At 36.2% G+C, this 18,854-nt stretch overlaps 1 protein-coding gene across 2 annotated transcripts in view; it reads left to right on the top strand.

Moving 5' to 3' along the window:
* Positions 1-18,412, top strand: part of MRPS31 (mitochondrial ribosomal protein S31) — a 39,864-nt gene extending 21,452 nt beyond the window's left edge. For both annotated transcript variants that reach the window (XM_005601180.4, XM_014732060.3), the window contains exons 5-7: positions 366-445; positions 3,353-3,496; positions 18,117-18,412. In XM_005601180.4, the coding sequence (XP_005601237.2) occupies positions 366-445; positions 3,353-3,496; positions 18,117-18,346 (454 nt within the window). In that variant the 3' untranslated portion in view covers positions 18,347-18,412. The remainder of the gene's footprint in view (positions 1-365; positions 446-3,352; positions 3,497-18,116) is intronic.
* The last annotated feature ends 442 nt before the right edge of the window (positions 18,413-18,854 follow it).

An 18,854-nucleotide genomic window follows, 5' to 3' on the forward strand; every position in this document is an offset into this window, starting at 1 on the left:
TAACAACTTCTAATTTAGCATATTCTGATAGCTTTCTACAACATTGAGTTTTCTAAAACCTTAATATGAAATGGATCAAGTAAAAATTATGGCAAATTGAGTTAGTCTTTTCAGTTAGGTATTTTGGAAATTAAACTGCTTTAACTGCTTGTTGTATTATGATTCAAAAATTCAACAGCATTGGTTCTATTTTTAGTTATCAGTCCTAAAGATGTGGCAATTTAGTTAAAATGTCTGCTGTGGGTCTTAGAATTATTTTTAATTTCTATGTTGAATATTTTTATAAAAGTTTCTTCTCATAAACAATTTTTTTGTTGATCATGTATAAAAATATTCATTAAAATAAATTGTTTTTTCTTTTTCAGTCTTAGGAAAAATATATTCAAGGGAAAGAGACTTAATATCTTTGATCTTAAGGCAATTACTGAAGAGGCACCTGAAGCAGGTTTGTTAAGAAAAGAGCAACACTATTTCTCAGGTGTAGAAACATTCCATGTTTCAAAAACATCCTTAATGTTTTGACTGCATACAAGTTAGGTGTTTTCATGTTCCACCCTGCCGTCGGCCTGGATCTTGCTTATGAGTGTAGTTGTTGACATTGCTGGTCTTGGTCAGATTTCTCCCTGGAAATGTTGCATTCTGTGAGACAATGGGAGGTAAGTACTACCAGCTGCCTGAATCCAGAGCTACAGGTTGGCTACTAACCTGGGTTAGAACATTAATGATCACCTACTTCCTCTGTGCTATTACGTAAAGATAAACTGTGTTTCTGTCCTAAGGCAACTCACTGTCTAGGTGAGAAGATAGCGTTTATGGAAGTAACTTACTGAAGTGATTTACTGACTATTTAAGACATGGGAAGAAGAGCATTCAGGGAATGTATTTAGCAGACCTATAGTGTTTTTTCTTAAAACATGGTTAGTCTTTGCTCTCTATTCTTCCCCCTTTCTTCTTTGGGTAAGAAGTCAAATCCTTCAAGTTTGCCATTTTAGGTCTAACTAAAAGAGAAATACAAGCATCCTCTTGCCTGACATTAACTTTGGTTTACTGATAATTTAAAATAAACGAAGAAACTCAGTACAGATGGTCTCCAGCTTACAAGTGACTTCCATTTATAAAGATTGTAAGTTAGGTTTTTGGACCTTGGTAGAAATAATTGCAAGTTTTATATTTGAGTTCCTGGGCAAGCCTCCAGTGGCTCATTTAATCTTCCTATCAGCTTATATAAATATCTGATTTTCCCACTATTTGATAAACTCCTTGATATCAGGAGCTAGGTCTCATTGATTATATACCCAGCAGCACCTAGCCAGTTGACTTACAAATAAGAGGAATTAGTTATTGTAAATCTTAAATCTTTTTTTTGAACAAATTGAGCTGTAAGTATATATCCATAGAGGAAAGGAGTTAATCAGTGTTTGTTCATTTAAACTGAAGGTGAAGCTAAGACAACAACCCCCCTTCTTGTATTAGGAAAACTGCATTCTGTCCTGTCTGATGAAAAGGGAATACAAAATACAAGCATGGAGAATGGATCACCTCTCCTGTGTTGAAGTGGCAGCTGTTAAGCTTGCCTCAAAAAGGGAATTTGTCGTCAGGGCAGCTACTATTGTCCACCTAATGAAAGCCAGAAGAGGCACTTAGTTCTTGAAGGAACTAGCTTGCTTTTTTTAATCAGAAATCTTATTCCTAAAACTGAAATTAGCTGGCAAGGAAGTACTGCAGTTATATGTATTTTATAAAACAGTATAAAATTATTATACTCTAATAAGGAAAATAATGTCCAAATTTATGTAAATTTACTCTAACGAAGGTACTGTTTTAATAAGCTATAGTTGCATGAGTCTAAAGAATGTCTTGTTCCCAATTAAATACAAGAATAACAAGAATGTGCAAACTTAATTTTAGTGATTATTCGCTGCTATTTCCCTCCCACCTAAAATAATACCTGACATATAGTTGGTATTTAATAATTATTTGACTGAATGAATGAGTTCTTCTGTCCCATAATTCCGACATTTTGCTCCCCACTAAGTTCTGACCACTGCTGCAAAGGATAGGGTCATAGACCCTATTGCTTATCCTGGAGTAATATAGAGCTGAGAGGCAGTATAGCTTAATAGAAAGAATTTTGGTGTTGGGTAGATCTGGTTATTCAAATTCAGATTCTGCTGTACGAACCTCTCTGAGTCTCCCTTTCCCCATGTATAAAATGAGGTAAATACATACATCTCAAATATTAAATGAAGTAATATAATTAGTGTCAGGCACAGTGCCTGGAACACCGTGGACATTCACTAATTGGCAGCTGTTAATGATGATCAGGATCAGGATGATGATCATGGAAAAGACATAAGTTGATCAGTGGCCACTGAATAAATCAAAAAAGTGACCATGATAAGTTATTTCACTGTATGATTACTCTGTAAATGTGGCTAACTGAGCCTAACTGCTGTGATCTTTTCTGTGTATCAAATGTTCTAGGCCAGCATACTCAATATCCAGCAGTCAGTGTGTGGTGAGGCATGATCATGCATGAACTTTCATGTACAAGTCTTTGTATAGACATATGTTTTCTTTTGGGTAAATATCTAGGAGTAAAATTGTTGTATGATAAGTGTATTCTCAACTTTCTCAGAATCTGCCAAATTGTTTTCCAAAGTGGTTTTACCACTTTGCATTCCCACCATCGATGACTAGAGGGAATATGACTTATTCTTGAAAGATATCTTAAATTTCCAAAGCAAATAAATGATTGAAACATATGATATGAAGATGGTTATAAGCTAACACTGTATTACCTTACTCATAGAGTTGGCTGTGAGGATTAAATGAACTAATGCGTAAAAAGCATTTAGTACAGAGTAAGAGCTCAATATCCGTTAGTAGTAGTGTTATTATCATTGTTATTAAAATTATGATAATTTAACTATTTTGGTCTTTATTAGTAGTACATTAGTGACTTACCTTGACAGACTAAAAATAGAGATAAACCGGCTGGAATCAAAGTCACGTGTTGTGTAAAAAATATTCACATTCATTAAAACATCCTTAAACAAAATATACATTTCCTTTTTTCCTTTCCAGTAGAGGGGGCAGTGAGACTTTAGGAATTGATTACCTGATATTGTAGTGAAACAAAAGTTAAGACTTGCAATTTTTGTAGTTGTAGTCTTTATACATCATTTTTTTTCAGTTTTAGCTTTCAGAGAGTGACCTTTCATTATATACTGTTTAATTATGAGCTTCAAGGTCTGAAAATGTATTACCAATTCAGAGTTGATCATAACATTTTTAGAAATAAAGATATTTACATTGACTTGTACTTATTTGGAATGCTTTTATTAAACAGAGACAGCGCCTTCACTGTGGGATGTGGAATTTGCTAAGCAGTTAGCCGCAGTAAATGAACAGCCCTTTCAGAATGGTTTTGAAGAGATGATCCAGTGGACGAAAGAGGGGAAACTGTGGGAGTTCCCAATTAACAATGAAGCAGGTAAGTCTTAACTTCAGACGTTTGTAAAATTCTGTGATGGAGAGTAAATCAGGCAGATACTCAGTTATAGAATTGAGATATTTACGTGAATCTTGAAACTTTGTGTTAACATCTTTATGGTGTCCTAAAAGAAATCTGACAGTGTTCTTAAAAAGAATGTTATGATTTCACTTAATTCTACACATTCATGAGGAAAATGAAGAAGTAAAATTATATGACAAAAATGCATCATGAATTTCTGTGATATAAAAGTGCTGAGAACTGCAAATGATGACAGTTTCCTCACTGCTAAGCAGGAGATTACCTGGTAAATCTTCTAATACATTGAATACTAGGTATGAGATGATACTTCAATTTTGGAGAACATTACAACTCTTAAAGTCTTATACCGGTATCTTTCATTCATAAAACAATTGCATTAATGAGGTGTAAATTTCTTATACTCAAAGCCTCTCAAAGCAAAAATTTTAGGAGGCTTTGAAATTCTTTGGCTGCAAACCTGGATGCCTTCAACTGGTAATAAAATATTGTCTACTTTCCTGGAGATTTTTCTGGAAATGTTACCTCTTTCTCAATCAAGGAAATGACGACAGTATTACTGTGCTATTAATTTTTTTATGGCACCCATGTTGTCATCAGCTAAACATTTTCATTGATTTTTTTAGGTGTATTTTCAAGTAGAAGAATTTGTTTACTTTTATGGTAAGATTGGCTAGAAATTGCAAACACCTCAATAAGTCTTAGGAAAATGTATTCCATATTTTAACCTTTGTAGTAGTATGCTGTCACTGTAACATTTTAATTTTTGATAACTTTTTGTTTGGATTAATAGAAGTGGAATGGAAGCTTTAATATCAGAAATATTTAGTCTTTTATCTTCATACAATATTACTTTGTATAGGAAAACTTTAGAGACTTACAAATCCTTTAATGAATTCTTAATGTTTTGTATATTTGTATGGTACGTGCAGTAATGTAGTATGCTGTGTTTCGTCTGTTATATAACATGTGTATTTCTTAAAGTACTATGGTTTCTGCACTCTGGAAGGTATCAGGGTAAGGTTAAAAAGAAACCCAAGGACTTTGCGTTGTGCAAACCTGAGTACAGAGCCCAGCTCTGTAAGTTATTAGCCATTTGCTTTTGAGGAAATTATTTAACCTCCTGAGGCTTAGTTCCTCACCTGTAAAATTAAAGATACCTCATTGGAAGACTATAAGAATTAAATAAGGTGAAGTTATTGAGTTGCTCAGCACAGTTCTTGGCATTATAATACATATGAATAAATGTTAGTTCCTTTCCCCTCCTGTCTGATCATAGAATTTAAAAGGAGCAGAAAACTAACAAAATACAATGTGTGATATTAAGGGAAGATTTCATTTTGATGAAACTTGGGTGTTCCAAGTCCTCATGGTTAAAAACATGGTTCTAAAAGCCGGTATTGAAATAGAATAACTGACTTTATTTAGGAAAGACAATGAAGTGTATAGTGGTTAGGAGTTCAGATTTCTGAGTTATGAACTTAATCTCTCAAGCCTCACTTCCCCATCTGTAAAATGATGAGAATAATAATAGGATTTATCTTATGGGATTCTTCTGAGGAAAAAGGGAGACTATGCAAGTAAATATCACCATCAGAATCCGTTTCTACAACAACATTGTGAGAGGATTTGCTACTGTAACTATTTTCTGCTCTATACTGTAACACTTTTAAAATATTAGTAAGGATATTATGTATTTTCTAGGAACCAGCAAATATAGGGTAAATAGGAAAGCGTAAATTGGTGGTACATTGTCATCAAGAGGAAAACACTTAAAGTTCATCAAAATCTTGAGTGTCCAAACTCCAAAGGAATTCATCTTAAATATTACCTGGTTTTTGAGAAAATTTAATTTCTAAAAAAGGAAAAAAATGTGTCTTTTTGTTCAGGTTGGGAAGATAAATGTGACAAGTATCCATATACACTGTACATATTATTGATGCTTCAGGGTCAGAAAGGGACCTGTCTCATTTCCAGCCCCTTAAGGCAGTTGATATCTGAATGAAAACAGGAAAGGAACAGTGGATACTTTCTCACTCTGATCACTCCCCTCAGCATGCACTTAGGAAGTTCTGAATCCTTAAAGACTGGTCAGAACCTGAGCTGCGACACTCAGTGACTTACTTTTATATTTCTTTTCTTTTTTTTTTTTTTTTGAGGAAGATTAGCTGTGAGCTAACTACTGCCAATCCTCCTCTTTTTGCTGAGGAAGACCGGCCCTGAGCTAACATCCATGCCCATCTTCCCCTACTTTATATGTGGGACGCCTACCACAGCACGGCTTTGTGCCAAGCAGTCCCATGTCTGCACCCGTGATCTGAACCAGCGAACCCTGGGCCACCGAGAAGTGGAACGTGCGCAGTTAACCACTGCGCCACCAGGCTGGCCCCTATATTTCTTATACTTAAATTTTAAGATTAATAAAGTGTCATGCTCTCTCTACTAATAATTAGCTTCATGAAGATTTACTTTGATGCTTTTGGGGAAAGATGTTTTGTTTGATTTTTAGCGCTCATGTCAGTTTCAGAACATAACACTGAAAATGACAAAGTGACATGTCCCATGTTTACAGTTTACTTCCCTCTGTTGAATATATGAATTATATGAATATATAAAAAATTACAGTTTGTTGTTTTGCCACTTAAAACGTATAAAGTATTTTTCCAATTCAAAGTAGCTTTTTTCCAGTTTTGTTTTGAGAACTGGTTTGCCCCTTCTTTGTGCTTTGCCAGCATGGAGATTTACAAGAGCTGTTAGATCGATCTGTTCTCATTTAGATTTTATAGTATTTGTTATATGTTGGATTGATGATAAAATCGTTTTTATTTTAGCTTTGGCTTTCATTAAATTTAATCACATTTTACCACTACCCAGTTAACAGAGTCTTGCTCTTGAATATCCATTAGCCATATGGATGCCACCAAATAAAGGGTGTTTTGGAAATGTTCTCCAAGAGTAAGTCTCAATTTAGAGGCTTCAGTGGGCAAAAAAACTCATTCAGGGATGTGAATCACACTTTTGCTTTTATTTTTCAGTTGGTTTAAACTTTTTCACTTCTAATTGCCATCCTCTGCTAGGGTATCTGGAGTATGAGCTAGCAAGAATAGTTAGGAAAGTTCAAAATTACCATAAAACTCTGAAGAAGGGTCTGTTGTTTTGTGGGAGGGTATAGTGTGGAGAAAATTAGGGCTAGGATAAAGATGATTAGATATCTGTTGGCTGTTTTAGATGAGATGATGGCCTATGAGCAAGAGCCTCAAAGTACTGACAGGAAAAGAAATAGTAGTTTTGACAATAAATAGAAGTAGAAACAATTCAAAGTGAAGGTGACTCGATTTGCTTCTATGCTATAATATACTCTTGTCAAAAGTAATTGGTCATTGCTGTTAACTAGCTTTTGCCCTTTGTTTATTGGACCATATTTTTAGCTGTATTTAGTAATATTAAATTGCATGCAATGATATTTAAAGCAGAATTAGACACAGAATTAACCTGTGTCACCTTAGCTGATTGTATACCATATGGAATTTCCCTTTTTTGGGGGGAAGATTAACCCTGAGCTACTATCTGCCGCCAATCTTCCTCTTTTTGCTGAGGAAGAGTGGCCCTGAGCTAACATCTGTGCCCATCTTCCTCTATTTTATATGTGGGACACCTGCCACAGCATGGCTTGATAAGCAGTGCGCAGATCTGTGCCCGGGATTTGAGCCAGTGAACTCCGGGCCACCAGAGTGGAGCATATGAACTTAACTGCTACAACACTGGGCCGGCCCCGACCATGTGGAATTTCCTTTTTATATTTAATTTTCCACTCTTATTTTCTCTTTGCTATATTACGTTTCTTTTGTTTATTAAAAAATATTTTGTTACATAAATATGTGAAAGTTTACTTGCAAAAAGTCAAATAATATGAAAGAATAGAGAGTCTACTTTATCCCTCAGTTCTCTTCTGTTTTCCTGAAACAACCGTTGTCTATAGTTTGATATATGTCCTCTCAGTCCACTTGAAATGGCAGTTACACAGTTTTTTTGACCTAGATGGGCCCATACCACACATATATTGTCCTGCAGCAGTTTTTTTTATTTAGCACTATGTCTTGAAAACTTTCCTTATCAGTACATAGAGATCAACTTTGTTCTGTTTGTTTTTATAGTTCTCTAAAATAGAACTATTTTATATTTATTTAGTAGTTGTATAGTATGCCGTTGCGTGAATGCATGTAGTTTATTTTATCGTTTTTCTGTTGATCCCTGGAGCTGTAGAGAATCTTTTATAGCTGTCCTTCCGTACATGTTTGAGTACTTTTAACTCCGAGAAGGGTCAACCAATAGGTATATTTTAAGGTGCAGTAAGTATTGACACATTCTCTTCTAAAAAGATAGCCAGTTGACCCTCCAACCAGCTATATGAAAATCCTGTTTCTTTACACCTTGCCTAATGCTGAAGATTTAATTATCTTTCAAATAGGGCAAAAAGTGGTATGATTGGTGTTTTTATTTGCATTTCCTGTCTTGCTAACCAGCTTGTGCATCTTTTCGTATGTTTATTGGCTGTTTTGTATTTGTTCTGTGACTTATGTCTTCATACCCTTTGCCTTTTTCTGTTGGGTGGTTTTATCAGTTTGCAGGAACTTGATATATTATGGACTTTACTACTTCAGCTATTATATAGTTGGAAATATTCTCTCCCAATCTGTCTCTTTTCTTTTTTTTTAAATTAATTTGATTTTTTAAATCATAGTAAGGTTATAGTTTATAGTTATAAAGCAGTTCCTTTTGCCACATAGTCAGGTCTGTTCTAAGAGCTAACCTCTTTCAATCTTTTGGCTCTCTGTTTTTTTTTTTTTTTAAAGATTGGCACCTGAGCTAACAACTGTTGCCAATCTTTTTTTTTTCTGCTTTTTCTCCCCGAATCCTCCCAGTATGCAGTCGTATATTTTAGTTGTGGGTCCTTGTGGTTGTGGCATGTGGGATGCTACCTCAGCATGGCCTGATGAGCGGTGCCATGTCCTTGCCCAGGATCCAAACCAGCGAAACCCCAGGGCGCTGAAGAGGAATGCACAAACGTAACCACTTGGCCGTGGAGCCGGGCCCTGGCTCTATTTTATTTTTTACATTTCTAAATTATCTGTTTAATTCTGTTATCCATTTTAGATATGATCTAGTGTGTGTGTCTTCTGCTCATCCTCTCAAAATAGATATATCACAGTTTTTGTTTGGTCTGTATCCATGTTTACATTAGTATGACTGTAATATTCCTAAGTCTCAGAATAATGATCCTTGGTAAGGGATTTTATTTGTTTAAAATCGTTGTTCTAGGAACCATGGGGGCCTTTAATCTGGGAACTTACTTCTTCCCTTCTGGAGAAATTTTCTTTTATTATTTATTTGGTAATTTAGGCCTCCTAATCTCTCTTCTCTATCTTTTTGTTCTCTGCTCTGGGAACATTCCTCAACTTTATCTTACTACTTTCTCTTGGGTTTTTGTTTCTATTATCACATTTTTAACTTCTACCCCTCCATCTTTTAAAAATTGTTGTTATTCTTAGTATTAGATTGATTTTCTTCTGTTACCCACATTCTTTTGGCTTCCTCAGAGTTCCTTTTTGTTTTGGAGTTTGTATTAGGTTAACACTAGCTGCTGTTTCATTGAGACCCCATAAATGTAGTTGTTTAAAAGGATAGAAATTTATTTGATTACTAGTTCAAGTCCCAGATCAGTGAGCAGCCGTGATGCACACAGTTAGCCAGGGATCCAGGTTTCTTCCCTTTTGTTTATCTTCCCTCCCATGGGGTCTTTTCCTCATGTGCGTGATTAAAGATGAATCACAGGAACATTGTGCTCAGGCTCACAAGAAGGGGCAAAGAGGGTATAGTGTAAGCAACCCCACTATCTTAAAGGCCGTGGCTTGAAAATGTCACACGTCACTTCTGTTCATATTACACTGGTGAAAATGTAACCATATGGCCACACCTAACCCAAAGGGGGCTGGAAAATGTAACGTTGCTGAACAGCCAGGTACAGGTTTTTAATTCTTCTACTTTGATAAAAATGGAAAGTGGATTTTGACAGGTGGGTATGAGTTTCTGCTAATATGTTTCTCATTCATATTAGAGGCTCTCCTAAAACATCTGCTGTTCTTTGGATGTTTGTTCATACTTTAGAGTTGAAGACCATCAAAAGCTATTTATTGGATGTGTGTGCATGGTGAGACTTGTCAGCTGATGGGCTTCCTGTCAGAGGAGTTGGGAAGGAGCCAATTTGGAGACATCGCAACTCCATGTTTATAGTTCTTTTCATCTTCTCACCACTGGCTTGAGGCTGTAGGCCTTGGCTGTGCTCTGAGAACTGCAGGGGAAGGGATGGGGGGTGTCTCATCATTCAGCATACAGACTTTCACTTAATTCCCCTCTTATCACTTCAATGACTTATTCCTTTTTCCCATTTTAATTTCTCCCACAAGTAAACTGCCCATCTTCTTTGGGAATGAGTAGTGTAGTCATCTGGAGGTGCGGGTGGAAGATGGGATGTGGGCGATCTAACTATTCCCTAAACTAGTTTTAATTAATCCCGTTTTTTGTCCCTCATCCCCACTCCTAATTTCAGTGGTATGTGGGGCCTGTAATTCCTGAAGCCCTTGAAGCCTGTTTGCTTCTTTTTTTCTTTCCTGTCTCCAGGTATTTGGTTTTAGCAGCCTTGCCTCTGCTAAGTCAGTTACTACTCATATGTCCACTTTCCTCCTTCTAAAGTTTTCTGATATCTTCTGTCTGTTGTTCTCTTTGTCTTTGTGCATTTATGCTTTTATTCCTTTTACTGCCCTTTGGTAGATATTAGAAGGGAATGGAGATTTTAAAAGCATGGGTTCGATCTGCTGCATTTTAACTAGAAGTCCTTGCTGTTTAATCTTTGATCTGTTTAGAATGTCTTTAACCAACAGAGATTTTAGTTTTTATATAGTTAGATCTGTTAGCGTTTTCCTCTTTAATCTATCTGGAACTTACTTTGTATAGAGTATCCCCTCTTTAGCTCTCTCTCTTTCCCTTTGTTTTATACTTACCAATGCCACTTAGCTCTTGTTCATTCATTGACTCATTCAGGAAGGTCTATTCATTATGTCCTCCTAGAGCATTCTAAATTAAAAAGATTGTTGATCTCTCATCTAGAGCAAGGGTAATAAGAAATAAGATTAGCTACGCCCTTTTTAGATGCTCTATTCCCTTGATATAGCATAGTCATAATTACTATGTCCATCTACCCCATTAGAACTTCCTGTATGTCGGGGATAGTCAGTCTTCAGACCAATGTCTATTAATGATTTAATAAATTAACTGTTGAGCTTGTGTTAATATGACTATTTTTTTCAACAGTTTCTCTTGCAAAATTTTCTGTCTTAAGTGTTATATCTTAGTACACCTAAGGATACTAAGAACTAACAAACAAGAAAAAAGTCTCAATCCGGTAGTCACCCTTGGGTTTTTGAGAGCAGTTATCACCTTGATTTATTATGTTCCCGATGCTGCAGACCTTATTTTTCAGCTCTGACATACTCTCTTTCAAATATATTGGAAATTTAAACCTGTCCTGACCTGTTTTTCATTTTACAACATTAGCCATATTGGATGTTTTAATAGAATAGTTGTCACATGAAACTGTTAATAGTGTTTGAGCGTATGGGAAAGACCTTTAGCGAAGTGAGGCTGGATTTTTCATTTTAACTTCTCTATATTGCATTCCTCCCATTGCCACTCCCAGGTGCATGTTGCCTTTAAAAAAAAGTAAAGGAGTAACAGACTTGTTTGGTGGTATAAATTGTTGAGAGCCATAGGGAATTCTGAATGGGATTCAAAACAATTTTTTAAAACAATAATTTGTGTTGTTAAAAAAAATCCAGGGGCCAGCCCAATGGTGTAGTGGTTAAGTTCGTGCTCTGCTTCAGCGGCACGGGGTTTGCAGGTTCAGATCCTAGGCGTGGACTTAGCACCACTTGTTAAGCCATGCTGTGGCAGCATCCTAGAGAAAATAGAGGAAGATTGGTACAGATGTTAGCTCAGTGACGATCTTCCTCAAGCAGAAAAAGAGGAAGATTGGCAACACATATTAGATCAGGGCAAATCTTCCTCACAAAAAAAGAAAAAGGAAAAAAATACATATGCATATAGAAAAAGGACTAGAAGGATATACACCAAAATGTTAGCAGTGATTAGCCTTGGGAGATGTGAGTAGAAGTTGTTGAGGGGTGTGGGTTAGAGAACAACTTCCATTTTTTTTACTTCATACACATCTGTTTTACTGTATTTCACTGAATATGACATACTCTTGTTTTTCAACATTTTAATATCTCTGAAATCATGATGCATCTTATCATGATAGCCTGGCATCAGTGAAGAAGTCGTTCTCATTGCCTGTTGTGTATGTGCCTCTGCACTTGCAGAAGGGGTGTCAGAAGGGGCCATAGGGAGCACTCTTAAGAAATGCTGCATCCTGAACGTTCTTAATAGCATGTACAAAACCATGACCACTGACAACTCAGAGTTGAAAAGCCAGTTCAGGAGAGCTGGATTCTGAATGTGAAGAAGGATTAGGAATACCTTAACCAATTGTATCAGTTTTTGCTGCATAACAAGCCACACCAAAATTTAGTAAAACAACAGCTGAGTTGTAACTGCTCGTGAGTTTGTGGGTTTTCTGTTTGGTTTTGGTGGGTTGGCTGGGAGTGGGTTGTTCTAGAGCACCTTCTCACATGTCTGGTTGCTGGTGCAGGCCCTTGTCAGGGGAGATGGAGATAACTGGTTTATGTGTCACTCCTCATCTCACAGACTAGCCTGGGCTTGTTTGCATGGCTGTAGAAGAGTTCCTAATAGCAGGGGAGAGCGAGGATTGATGTGCAGTACTGTTCACGCCTTTGTTTGCATCGCGTTCGATAATATCCCGTGGACCGAAGCAGATCGCCTGGCCCACCCAAATTCAAGGGTGGGAAACAGGCTCTGTGGGAAGAATGGTAAAGTCACATTGCAGAGGGGCACGTATACAATCGTAGGAGTGATATGTGGCCATTTGGCAGTCTAATGTCTTGATGTATTTTTTATGTATTTTAGTTTTTATAAAAGTGATGTGTAGATCTTTAAGTATCCAAAATTTTGAAAGTATCTCAGTAAGTATAAAATAATTCTAAGTGATTAGAAAGCATTTTTTAAAGCTTTTATTTTGAGGTAATTGTGAATTCACATGCAGTTGTAAGAAATAATAAATATCCTGTACATCCTTTACCCATTTTCCCCTAGTAGTTGTGTCCTGCATAACCATAGTACAACATCACAGCCAGGCAATTGGCATTGCTAGAGTCTTCAGCCATGTTCATGTGTCACCACTTCCACATGTACTCCTTTGTGTGAGTGTGTGTGTGTTTAGTTCTGTGCAATTTTATCACATATGTAGATTCATGTGACCGCCACCACAGTCAAGATTCAGAACAGGTCCATCACCTCCAGGATCCTTCTTTACAGCCCTTTTATAACCACATCTCCTTGCCTCCTGCTGCCCTCCCTTCTCCGTCCTGATCCCTGGCAATCACTAAATCCATTCTCCATCTCTATAATTTTGTTATTTCAAGAAATATATACAAATGGAATCATACAATATGTAACCTTTGGGGATTGGCTTTTTTTATTTAGCATGATTAATTCTCTGGAGATTTATTCAAGTTGTTGCCTAGGGTTTTTCATTGTTTTTGTTTTGTTAAAAAATCCATAGGGTTTTTTATTGTTTTGTTTTATTTCTGAGCAGTGTTCCATGGTTTGAATGTACCAGTTTGTTTAACCATTCACCTGATAAAAGACATCTGGGTTGTTACCAGTTTTTGGCTATTATGAATAAAGGTGCCATAAATATTCATGTGTAGGTTTCTGTATGAATGTAAATTCCCATCTCCCTGGGACAGATATCTAGGAGAGCAATTGGGTCATATGGTAGTTGCGTGTTTAGTTTTTTAGTTCTTTATTCTTTTATTTTTCCCTTTTCTCCCCAAAGCCCCCCAGTACATAGTTGTATATTTTTAGTTGTGGGTCCTTCTAGTTGTGGCGTGTGGGATGCCACCTCAGCATGGCTTGATGAGTGGTGCCATGTCTGCACCCAGGATCCAAACTAGTGAAACCCTGGGCCGCTGAATCGGAGTGTATGAACTTAACCCCTGGGCCACGGGGCCGGCCCCGCATGTTTAGTTCTTCAAGAAACTTCCAAACTATTTTCCAGAGTGACTCTGCTGTTTTATGTTCCCACCAGCAATGTCATAATGATCTAATATCTCTTCATTCTCACCAGCATTTGATGTTGTCATTGTCTTTTCTTTTAGATGTGTTCACATTCTGAGAGGTGTGCATTGATAGCTCATCGTGGTTTTAATCTGCGTTTTTCTAATGGCTAATGAGGTTGAACATCTTTTTCATATGTGTGTTTGCCATATGTCTATTTTCTTCAGTGAAATGTCTCTTCTCTTTTTTTGCGTCTTTTGCCCATTTTCTAATTGGATTGTCTGGTTTTTTCACTGTTGCGTTTTGAGAGTTTTTTATATATTCCAGATACTAGTCCTTTGTTGCATATATGGTTTGCAAACATTTTTCTCCCAGTCCGTAGTTTGTCTTTTCATCCTTTTAACAGAGTTTTTCGTACACCAAAAGTTCTTAATTTTGATGGGGTCCAATTTTTCCTTTTATGGATCATGCTGTTGGTGTCAAGTTCTTTGCCAGTCCCAGAACCAGAAGCTTTTCCCCTCTGTTTTTTTCTTTAAGATTTATAGTTTTTTTAAATTGATAAATATCCAATTGCTCCGGCTCCATTTGTTGAAAAGGCTATCCTTTCTCCATTGAATTGTCTTTGCAGCTTTGTAAAATGTTGGGCGTATTTGTCAAATCACTATGTTGTATACCTGAAACTAATACAATATTATATGTTAACTATACTTCAATAAAAATAAACAAATTTTAAAAAGTCTGCTAGGACTACCATAACAAAATACTACAGATGAGGTGGCTTAAAAAAACAGAAATCAATTTTCTCACAATTCTGGAGGCTAGAAGTCCAAGATCAAGGTGTCAGCAGGGTGGGTTTCTCCTGAGGCCTGTCCTTGGCTTGCAGAGGGCTGCCTTTTCATTTTGTCTTCACGTAGTCTTTTCTCTGTGTGCACTCCTAGTGTGTCTTCCCATTCTTGTAACGATGCCACTCCTTTTGGATCAGGGCTCTAGTCTTATGACCTCGTTTAACCTTATTTACCTCCTTAAAGGCCCTCTCTTTAAATAAGGTCACCTTGGGGGTCAGGACTTCAACCTATCAGTTGTCCATATTAACTGTGGATATAGCTCAGTCCATAACAGGGTCTATTTCTGGGTTCTTGATTTTGTTCTATCGATCTATGTGTCCCTCTGCCAATACCATGCTCTTGATTACTCTAGCAGTATAGTAAGTCTTAGCATTATTCCTCCCACTTTATTCTCTTTCAAGATTGTTTTAACTATTCCAGGACTTCCACCTTTCCATATAAATTTTAGAATAAGCTCGACTGTGGCAAAACTTTGCTGCGATTTTGATAGGAAGTGCATATAGATTAATTTGGAGAGAATCGACTTCTTTAATATGTTGAGTCTTCCACTTTAAATTTAATTAGAAATGTGATTGATTTTTATGTGTTTATCTTGTGTCCTATAACCTTACTGACTCACTAATTAGTTCTGGGAGCTTTTTTTTTTGTGGATTCCTTGGGATTTTCTAATGTGGACCATCATGTCGTCTGCAAATAGAGTTTTATTTCTTCCTTTCCTATCTATATGCCTTTCTTCCTCCCTCCCTCATTGCAGTGGCTAGAACTTTAAGTGCTGTGTTGAGTAAGACTGGTGAGAGCTGACCTCCTTGCCTTGTGCATGACCTTAGGGGGGAAGCTTTCAGTCTTTCACCACTAGGTGTGATATTAGCTTTAGATTTTGTGTAGATGCTCTTTATCAAATTGAAGTAGTTTCTCTCTTTTCCTAATTTGCTGAGAGTTTTTATCAAAATGAGTGTTGGATCATATGATTTTTCTTCTTTAACCTGCTGATATGGTGGATTACATTGATTTTCAAGTATTTAACCAGCTTTGCATACCTGGAATAAATTCCGCTTGATCTTGGTATGTAAGTCTTTTTATACATTGTTAGATTTGTTTGCTAATTTTGTTTAAAGTTTTTGCCTCTAAGTTCATGAGCGATACTGGTTGATAGTTCTCTCTCTCTCTGTCTTTTTTGTTGTTGCTGATGTATCTTTGGTTTTGGTAACAAAGTAATACAGGCCTCATAAAATGAGTTAGAAAGTATCCTTTCTTCTTGTGGTTTCTGGAAGAAATTGTGTGAAATTGGTGTTAATTCTTCTTTAAATGTTTGATCAAATCTCCAGTGAAGTGATCTGAGTTTGGGGATTTCTTTTTTGAGAGCTTTTAGATTATACATTCCTTTTCTTTAATAGTTAAAAGACTGTTCAGGTTGTCTATTTTATTTTCGTTGAGTTTTGGTAGTTTAATGGATTTTAAGTTGTTCATTTTTTTCAAGTTGTAGAATTCGCGAGTGCAAAGTAGTTTGTAGTATTCTTTTATTGTCCTTTTAATGATTTTAGGATTTATAATGGTAAATTTCATTCCTGATATTGGTCGTGTGTGCTTTCTGTCCCTTATCAGACATGCTAGAGATTTATCAGTTTTACTGATTTTTTTTTTTAAGAACCAGATATCAGTTTCATTGATTTTCTCTTTTAATTTTTTTATTTCTGATGTTATCTTTATTACTTCTTCCTTTTGCTTGCTTTAGGATTATTTTGCTCTTCTTTTACTAGGGTCTTGAGGTGGCAGCTTAGATTATTGATTTTCCTCTTATGTATACATTTAGTGCTATATATTTCCCTCTCAGCACTGTTCTAGCTGTATCCCACAAAATTTTGATTTGTAGTGCTCATTCTCATTCAATTCTGTGTTTTTTTAATTTCCTGTGAGATTTCCTCTATGACCCATGAGTTGTTTATAAGTGTATTAATTTCCAACAGTTTGAAGATTTTTGTCTTTCTTTCTTTCTTCTTCTTCTCCCAAAAGCCCCCCAGTACATAGTTGTATATTCTAGTTCTACTATGTGGGATGCCACCTCAGCATGGCCTGATGAGAATCCGAACCAGCCAAACCCTGAGCCACCAAACTGGAATGCTCGGCCACGGAGCCAGTCCCAGATTTTTGTCTTTCTGTTATCGATTTCTGGTTTGATTCCATTATGATCAGAAAACATACTATGTGTTATTTCACTTATTTTAAATGTGTTGAAGTTTGTTTTGTGGCTCAGGATATGGTTTAGCTGGGTGAATGTTCCATGGATGCTTGAGGAGAATTTTGTGTGCTACAGTAGTTTGGTATTCTGTCGACGTCAGTTTGATCCTGTTGGTTGATGTTGTTCAGTTCTTCTATATCTTTGCTAATTTGTTACCTGGTAGTTCTCTCAAGTGCTGACAGTGGTATATTGAAATCTCCAGCTGTAATTGTGGATTTTTCTAGTTCCCCTTTATTTCTATCAGTTTTTCTTTCAGGTATTTAGAAATTCTGTTGTTTGGTGCATACATAATTCAGATAACTATGTCTTCTTGGTGGATTGATCCTTTTATCATGTAATGTTCCTCTTTCTCCCTAGTAGTTTTCTTGGCTGTGAAGTCTACTTTATCTGATATTCATATAGCCACTCATGCTTTCTTTTATTTAAAATTAATGTTAGCAAGATATATCTTTCTGCATCCCTTTACTTCAGCCTACCTCTGTTACGTTTGAAGTGAGTTTCTTGTAGACAGCATATAGTTGAATCATGTTTTTACATCTACTCTGCCAGTCTCTGTCTTGATTGGTGTATTTAGACCATCTGCATGTGAAGTAATTATTGATTTGTTAGGACTTAAGTCTGTTTGAAGATTTTCCTGTTGTCTTTCTGGTGCTGATTTCTGGTTTGATTCCATTGTGATTAGAAAACATTCTATATATTGTTTCACTTATTTTAAATGTGTTGAAGTTTGTTTTGTACGGGCATTTTGTGGCAAAAAAACCATTTTATTATTTGTTTTCTGTTCATTCTCTCTGTTTTTGATTCCTCTGTCTTTTCTTGGCTTCCTATGGGCTGCTTGAACGCATTTTAGGATTCCATCTTGTTTTATTTATGTTCTTTTAATGTAATTTGTAGTTTGTAGTGGTTGCTTTAGATATTAGAATATTCATTAGCAGTAATTGCTGCTGCGCTTTAAACGTTTACAGTATGCTAAGCATTGTAAAAGAGCTGGATAAGCTGGGTGTCTATTTAATCTTTACAGAAACCTCATGAAAAAGGTGCTGTTTTAATCCACATTCTTATGCCTGAGGAAACTAACATTCAGAGAAGTTAGTTTGCCCAGTCACACCGTTGTTAAATTGGTGGGCAAACCTATTTCTAACCCCAAAGTTCATGCCTTTTACTGTAATACTATATTACCTCATTAATGTTAATTTTATGGTGTAGCTTTTACATTCACAATTATAGTGTAATAAATTGTCTTATTTCCTAGGTTTTGATGATGATGGTTCAGAATTTTATGAACATGTATTTCTGGATAAATACCTGGAGGATTTTCCAAAACAAGGACCAATTCGCCACTTCATGGAGCTGGTGACCTGCGGCCTTTCCAAAAACCCATATCTGAGTGTTAAACAGAAGGTCGAACACATAGAGTGGTTTAAAAATTATTTTAATGAAAAACGGGACATTCTAAAAGACAGTAACATACATTTCAATTAAAGACCTTGGAAACTTTTATTTCGAGCTGTTGAAGATTGATATTATAAATAAATAATTTTACTAGAAGTTTTCCTGTATTGTGTTAATTATTGCATCTGATTTGAATGGTATAAACGTTAAATTATTTAAAAGTATATACTGGTAACTGAAAAATATTCTTACATGGAAAAGAATTATCAGCATTCCTAGATTCAACTAGCAATTCTTAAAAAGAATATCTAGAGCTGGCCCCATGGCCTGGTGGTTAAGTTCAGCATGCTCTGTTTCAGCGGCCCAGGTTTAGTTCCCGGGCACAGGCCTGTACACCACTCATTGGCAGCAACGCTGTGGCAACAACCCGCATACAAAGTACAGGAAGACTGGCACAGATGTTAACCAGGGCAAATCTTCCTCAAGAACAACAACAAAAGAATATCTAGAATTAATAATAGTACAACTCCTCCACACTTTTTCTTTTCATTCAGTAACCATACTTCTTTGAAATACAGTTATTAGCCATATATCTGAT

This window comes from Equus caballus, chromosome 17, assembly GCF_041296265.1.
Source record: "Equus caballus isolate H_3958 breed thoroughbred chromosome 17, TB-T2T, whole genome shotgun sequence".
Taxonomy (NCBI): Eukaryota; Metazoa; Chordata; class Mammalia; order Perissodactyla; family Equidae; genus Equus; species Equus caballus.